Source organism: Symsagittifera roscoffensis, chromosome 2, assembly GCF_963678635.1.
Source record: "Symsagittifera roscoffensis chromosome 2, txSymRosc1.1, whole genome shotgun sequence".
Lineage (NCBI taxonomy): Eukaryota > Metazoa > Xenacoelomorpha > Acoela > Convolutidae > Symsagittifera > Symsagittifera roscoffensis.
In genome coordinates, this window is record NC_087063.1 from 81,508,087 (window position 1) to 81,515,717 (window position 7,631).

Below are 7,631 nucleotides of genomic sequence, written 5' to 3' on the forward strand. Positions count from 1 at the left end.
TCAGTTTGGCTTGCTTTTGGTTTCTTTTAAGGTCAATGAATGCAGTGAGTACTCTTATATAGGTCTCGGTGATTTTTTTTGTTTAAGGAAAAAGTCTTAAAAATTCTTCACGCCCATTTTTGATTTTTCGCAGTTAGAATTTTGTTTTCTTTTTCAGTTCACTTCATTTCTTTTGCTAAAAGGAAGGCAAACTTCATTATCGAAAAGCAAAAGCTAGTTTTGAAAGTGAAAATTAATTGTCAGGTTTACTAGCGAAATAAAAGTTTTACTTGTTGATCCAGTTTTCTAAAATTGGGTTAATTTTGTCAAAAAAGAGTCGATCATTAATTTTGAACGGTCAGTTGGCAATGTTTTCAAATTTAGTTTTCACAGACAACTGTTCGTACAAGCATGCTATAATGGTAAACAATGTCAAAATTTCTGCCGACTGATGAAGATCAACATTCTGCTAGGATGACAGAAAGATATTTCTCACGCGCTAGGTATAAAGGGTGAAAATACATGTCATAAGTATTACTTAGATTCTAGAAAAAAAAGAAGCGTCCCTAGTTACTACGACTAATAATACGGAGAAAATTGTAAAATAATAAAACTTTCGAAAACGTTTAAATAATTGAATGTGAAAAATAGGTTTTCAGATTCTATACGCAGCAAAGATTTACATCAAGATGTTTTTAGTGACCTATGTTTCCAATGTCCGCATACTATCCCAAGTTACATTTTCGTCTTCTTTTCGGTATTAGTGTCAGTAAGAGGTCATTGTATCGTGTGAGTTATATCCTTGTGATTCGATTTAAAATGGAAAATGAATTAGGGAAGGCTAAGTAATTGCATGAGAATTTTCCTGAGGAAATAAAATTTAGGGGAAAGGTTTGTTCAAGGAATCGTTGTGAGGTTAAGATCTTGTCCTGTTAGGGCCTTAAGGTCATGTTATTATAATCTTAATAAAAACAAGTCATTAGCTTTGGGTTTGCGTTGATGGATTATCTGGCAATCTCAGTATAACTTAGAAGAGAGCATTGGTGAATTCCAATTAAAGGAGATAATTTTCCAATTGACGAGCATGAGTTTTTTTGAATTTGACTGTTGTTTTTGAAGTTTTACGCTGAATTCAAAATGGTTTATGTGGCCTAATTTTAAACGGGTTGTGGACGAAAATGAAAAGAAGAAGAGAAAAAAGGTTAGTGAATGAAAAGAAGATCATCGTAAAAACATCAAGATTTGGTAAAAATTGGTAATTAGTTGGCTACTCTTTGGTAGTTAGTCTGGTTTGCGTTTTTGTTTGATTTCTGCGAAACTGTATCGAAAAAAAATGAAGCTAACTTTTGCTGCTACGATTGTTTTCTTTTCCTGTTGGATTCGGTTTTACTTGATAGGTTATGCACTTGAAGAACTGACGTGTTTGAGTGTTTCAAGAACTGACATTCATTGCGGCTGCTACCTTAAGCAATCAATTTTTCGAGAAAAGGCAGATTAATTGAGAATTTGGCGCTGAAAACCTGGTTAATGCACGAGGCCTTGTTAGAAGCCGAGTTTATGGTCATTCTTTGCAACTTAACTTAGGGCCAATGTTACTTTTCAATGTACCAAATGAAATCACACCAACACAAATAGTTTGTTTTAGATCCGTATAAAAGCAAAAAAGGCTGAGATTGTCTTCACTCTATTCTATGGTAACATTCGGCCAATTGAAACCGCAACAACACTATTAGCTTTTCTCGGATCGATTGTCGTGCAGTAATTAGTTCTGTAAGCTTGACAATAGCTCATCATTGATTTTCGGGCCACAATCGGTTTTACTAGCGTTTTAGATAGCGTCAGGTAATCTCTACGTGCGTCGTAAGGACTCAATTTGTGTTGTGTATATTGCATAATTTTTGAAAATTGATGGGGCGATTCCTTCACAAGTGTAAAGTGAGTAAGATAATCCAAAGAAACTAAAGTTTGATACTATTGCCTAGCCAGTTAGTTAGATGACGGATACAAAAACCTGCTTTCGTGGTAGGAGAGAAATATTGTACAATCTTTTGTGAGATGAGCTTCGCTGCAGCACAATCAGCAAAAACGGACTTGTATTTGTCCCGCCCGCACAGTGATCTCAGGTCGTTCCTGGTCCAAATTTATTTGATTCCTGGTCCTCAGATCCAGAGAAATTTTTGCGACTAGCTTGATTATACTACATAGCCTTCTGATCCGCCTGGTCAGCGAAGTTCGGTTGTTAGTTTTCTTCTTAAACATCAATATAGTACTCTTCATTTTCTGCCTTGCCGGGATCGAGAAGATATCTATCGTTTGAATATGAGTCGAAGTTTTAATATGAGTCGAACCAGTATATGCCAGAGTTATGTCAAACTACGTTGTCATCCTTGCTATTGCTGTCATAAGTTTGAATAGATGAGATTGCACTATTCATCTTCTCGTCATTTTCGATGCTGTCAACTTGAATTCTTGTGCGAACAATAGAGCAGAGGTCTTGTAGGGCATTTCGTCCATGAATTGCTCTCGTACTCGCCTGTTTTGCTCATCGTTTGGCTTTTTGCTGCGTCGTCATCTTAAACAGCCAAGCTTGCTAGACGGTTCAACTCATTTAGCAATTTGTTCATCTGAAAAACTGTTTCGCAATTCGAACTTATATTCTCAGATTCGCTCAAGCCCTGCCTTCGATTCGGCAACTGTTTCGAAGTTAGTTTGAGATAATTTTGCGCAGCAGAAGATTTGAATAGAGTTGAGTGCTTTTCCATCTAGGTGAAATTAGAAATATTGGGCTTGGTGATTTTTGTGCTTCTGGTAGGCGGGCAACAGTGATACTGGCTGGTAAGAGTCTTGCGCTTTTCGACGAGTTTCCGTCAGTGTCTCCAGGAAACGCTGATATTGAAACATAATTGGTTAGTGCATAATTGGTGCTGCTATACAAGTGTTTTTTTTTATAAGAAGAATAGATAAAAGTTTTCAAGTTGCATTTAAATTGGCATAAGTTCGGTGAACATGGAGCAATTACCAGTCGTATAAAAATTTTTCGAGGAGGTAGTTTTTTTTTTCAATTGGGTTGTATTGGAAAATTTAATTTAGATACTGTTGAAAAGTTGTTATATCCAAGTAGCAGTTACTGAGTTCTTAATGCAGAGTGAAATTTGGGCCTTCTTTTTGGTTATCAAAAATGAACTTTCCTGACAGCGCCAAAATTAATTCTAAAATAACAAATCTCACACTGAGAATCTAGTTAGTTATATTTGACATACTGGTTTTAGAAAACCAAACTAAATATTTTTGTTCCGTTAACTATTTTAGTTCCATAAAAAAATGGAAAATGAGCTTTCCATCCGCTTCTGAAATGGTGCCGTAGATCGTTGTGTTATTTTTTATTTTTAGTGAGCACACGGTTAGTTAATGTCAGTTTAGCAACTGTTCAATATCAAGTTTTTTTTGCATCATTTCGGGTCAAACTTTGAGTGCCTCATCTCAAATGGTTAATGAGAATTGTATGAAAGTTAAACTGAAACGCCCTATTAAGTTGGAAGTTGAAATTTTGAAAATATTTTCTCGGTATCCTTGAGATCACTGACTTTTTTTCAACTGTATGTTGGCTAAAGTTTCTTTAAGGATTGCATGCAATGCAATGCTTTGTCTTTGCTTTACTCATTACATAACTACTCTTCTTCAGTGAATAGTTTCTGTTCACAACCTTATCCTCTTGTGACAAAACCAGTTTTGTTTAGGTTGAATAATCGAAAACTGAGTACGGACCTCAAAGATACACGTTCTATGTCTTCAAGTACTATGTGGCTAAACGAGCCGAAAGATGACGTATCTGGGCTAGATGCCAGTTTGGCCCCTTCATTGGGAGACGTCCGGAGAGACCGAGCACCTGCGTTGAACGTTGACCAGGATGAATTTGGAAGGTAGATGTAGCCTATCTATGTACAAAAATGAACACATCAGTTGCAAAATGAAAGTTTATGACATAAAAGTGTTAGTCATTTAAATTTTAAATTATATTAAATACACAAAAATCTATTTTAAATAACAAAAAAATCAACTTTGTCTCGTCAGTGTAAAAGAACGGAGAACGTAAAATTTGTTCGCTGTTTGACTTGGGATTTCTTGTTAGGATCACTTTCTTTTGCTAAATGAAGGAAAACTTCACTATCGAACAGCCAAAGTGCAAAGGTCACGAAAAAAGCGAACGATTTCTAATTTCTAAAATGGACGTTTGATTTCTGAATTTGATCCTATTACCTATGGATCCAGTTTTTTCTAAATGGTATGATTTCGCGAAAAAAACTGCCAATCATAAACATTATTTGAAATTCAAAAGAGCTTCAACATGATTTTTTTTCTTCTTAAGTTGAAAAGTTTTCAAGCATTTTCGTTTTTTTTTGTTCCTTTAAACTATGTTTTGTAATTTCAATGAATATTGGGTCGTGTTTTTTTGCATATTAGTTTAAATTGACTTCAACTTTTTCAGACTTTTTGAGGCACGGTAAACAAATTGAACGCACTTATTTAAGGTAGTGTGGTGTTTTCTGGAAAAAGATCTCAGCTTTGTTTAAGTTCAAATCTACGCTTTGTGGGTTTTCAAATTATATTTTGGGGGCTTCGTCAAATTCATTTACTTTATGGAGGGCAATTTACTCTATTCAAAAAACAAAATAGGATTTAGTTTCTGAGAAGGATGTTTCTACTGGAGTTACTTTTCAAGTGCTAATATTTGTAGTCATGGCACATTGGTTATGCTGAATTTTTTTCAGTTTTTGATGTGGAAATTCTTAAATTGTTTATGCTTGAATACGACTTTTGATTTTTTTTAAACTTGATTTTCGAGTTAAATTCACTTGTTAAAAGGACGGCGAGTTCCGCGCTCGATAAACATTTCAAATGGCGCAAAAAACCTGAATTACTCTAAATTTCAAAAATGGATTTTAGTTTTAATCAAAGTTTTTCATAATAAGTCTGTCAGTTCTGTTTTCAAATCCTCTGTTAAGTTTCATCTTTCTGTTTATTTTCCTCTACTCATCGCATTTTTTGCGACTTTTTCATGCATTCTGTCTTAAGCGTGAGAAAAAACGTATTAACAACGACAAACATGCAAAAATGCATGTTTTTTGAAGTGTCAATGAACGTATTGAAGACACTTATGAGCCTTCATGATTTTTTTGTTTCAGGAAAAAATTATAAAAAATCGTTCATGCTCAAGGTTGATTATTCGTGATGACTTAATTTTTTCTTAGTTCAGTTCTTTTTCGTTGTTATAAGGAAGGCAAACTTTGTCGACTCTAGTTTTGAAAGTAGATTTTAATTTTAAGATTTCCCAGCGGGATAAAAAAATTTAATCCAGTTTTTACACGCAAGCTTTGTGTATTGGTATGACTCTACTTTTTTCCAACCTAACTCGTAAATAAAACTGCTCATTTGGTGGCACTATTGCTATAATCACGATCTGCAGCATTCAAAATTTCATCGCAATTGTTCTCTGCTTTATTTGTGGCTAGTATTTGCTGATTGTTAAGCGTGCCGTCCATAGCTTGGAAAGGTCGTGAGACTCCCAATTTCGAGGTCGCAGGTTCGAATCCGACATGTACCAACGTTCTATTGATTTGAGGCTTATTTCTATTTTTCCTTTTGGTTTTTTTTCCACTTTATTGAGCTGCTTTTTTTGTTTTCTCGCTAGTGTTTGCGAAGCTCAACTTCGCCTCTCTGTCTCAAGTTGGGTTAATTTTCATCAACAAAATCAATCAGAAAAGATTCTGAAATTTGAAGAGCAATTATATATATTTTTGTAATTGGGCCAGTATTTAAAAGGTGTCAGTCTCAATTAAAACAGCTTCAATATGGTTTAATTTTTCTTCGGAAATTGGCAATTGCTCAGAAAAAAATGTTTTTTGATTTCCTCGTTCAGTGACACTTCTTCAACTTTCTGTTGGCTATATTTTTTTGTCTCCTTCGTCTAAATTCATAATTCATTGCAAATATGATCAGTTTTTGCTTCATTTGCGCTATTATGATTCAGTTTAAATCAATGATACGTTCTTGAGGATATATTGTTATCATATTTCATCCATGATAGACTTCTGAATTATTTTTTTCTCTTCAGGCATGAAGCTTTCTGCTGTTTGAAAGTGAATGGAAGTTAATTGCTGGATAACTGACAAACGTTTCACTGAGTTTACTCGTATCGGTTTTCCGTGGGTTCGAATAGATTTCTACGACGATTATGATAACCTGGCTTTTTTAAACTAAGTTTAATGAGTTTAGATCCAATTGAGCGTGTTTTTAAAAAAAACTCTCGTGTCATCAAATCCAGAGCGAAGGTCGGTTTCATGCAATGAAGCTGTTCCTTTAAATATTGATCTCTAAGATCAACAACTACTTCGAAGACTTGACTAGCTAAGTGTCCGATTTAGTTTGCTTGTTTTTCAACCGATAGTTTGGTAGTTCGAGGTCGACCATGATCTGTGCTCATTGCCTGAGCGTGAGTTAACAATACTCAGCCCAGAAAAATAACTTAAAACCCTTCTTAAACAACTGAACTGTTTGTTAATTGGTTTTTTTGTTTACAAATTTTGTTTATAAATTTTGTTTACCTTAATAAACTTTGTCACAGATCGACGAGTGCTTCTCTACGTATAGACGAAGGATACCAGATGGAAGCGGCCTTCCCAATGCTCACAGCCAAACAGGACAAGTCGGTCTCCTCAAACGTCGTCCTCCCGACCTACGTCATGGCTCTGGGCGAGAATCTCTGTCTGGCATCGGGAGGGTCAGGGGGTCCACATCACAGCACTCCTCTGGATTCGGGAGTCAGCATGCTCACCTTCCAGATACTGTAGATCTCCAAAAACTGAACCGGATTCAATATCTTCAAAGCATCTAAATTATCAAACTCATTCTGTCGCTTCTATATTTTGCTTTCTGCTGAAATGAAAAGGACTTAAATTGTGACTGGATACTTCCTGGTCAAAATTCTATATTTTAAAATCATATGTTTAATTTGGATCGTTATAATCGTAGCTTAACAAACTTTTTATTTGATCAATGATGGACAGTTACGGTTCTTGCAGTTATTTTATTAGCTTTTTAATTTATTATCATCAAAGTTCATATTTTTGATCAGTTTTGAACTATTTTTTATTTATTTTCACCATAATTTCTAGTTTTTTGTTAAGATATTATTTTAGTCAAAGAACATAGTGGACATTTTTATATGTCTTAATGAAGTTTTTTTGTTGATTATTTTCAGTAAAAATCATGAAATTTGTTCAGGCTCAAATGTACTTTTTCGTGGTTCGACTTTTGATTTCCTTTCAAGTTCAATTCATTCCATTGTTAAAAGGAAGGCGCACTCTACTTTCGAACAAAAAAGTGAAAAGGTCTCGATAAAACGTGATTGACTGCTACTTTCGAAAGAGGAATTCAAATTTCAGACTTACCAGTGAAACAAAAAAGTTTCTCCTAATCCAGTATTTTCACCTATTAATTACACAAGCATAGCTTGTGTTATAGTATCAGCTTTCTTTTTTTCCAACCTAAGTCGCAAATTTTGTTGCGATGCAATTGTTGCGACAAAATGTGTTCAGTTTGAAAGTTCATTGTGATCCAGCTATTAAGTACTGCCAATGCTAAGGATATTATTA

The 7,631-nt window shown here is 34.7% G+C and overlaps 1 protein-coding gene across 1 annotated transcript in view; it reads left to right on the plus strand.

Moving 5' to 3' along the window:
- LOC134840013 (uncharacterized) overlaps window positions 1–7,098 on the plus strand; it is a 42,480-nt gene extending 35,382 nt beyond the window's left edge. The window contains exons 24-25 of the mRNA XM_063855640.1: window positions 3,717–3,899; window positions 6,602–7,098. Coding sequence (XP_063711710.1) covers window positions 3,717–3,899; window positions 6,602–6,827 — 409 coding nt within the window. The 3' untranslated portion in view covers window positions 6,828–7,098. The remainder of the gene's footprint in view (window positions 1–3,716; window positions 3,900–6,601) is intronic.
- The last annotated feature ends 533 nt before the right edge of the window (window positions 7,099–7,631 follow it).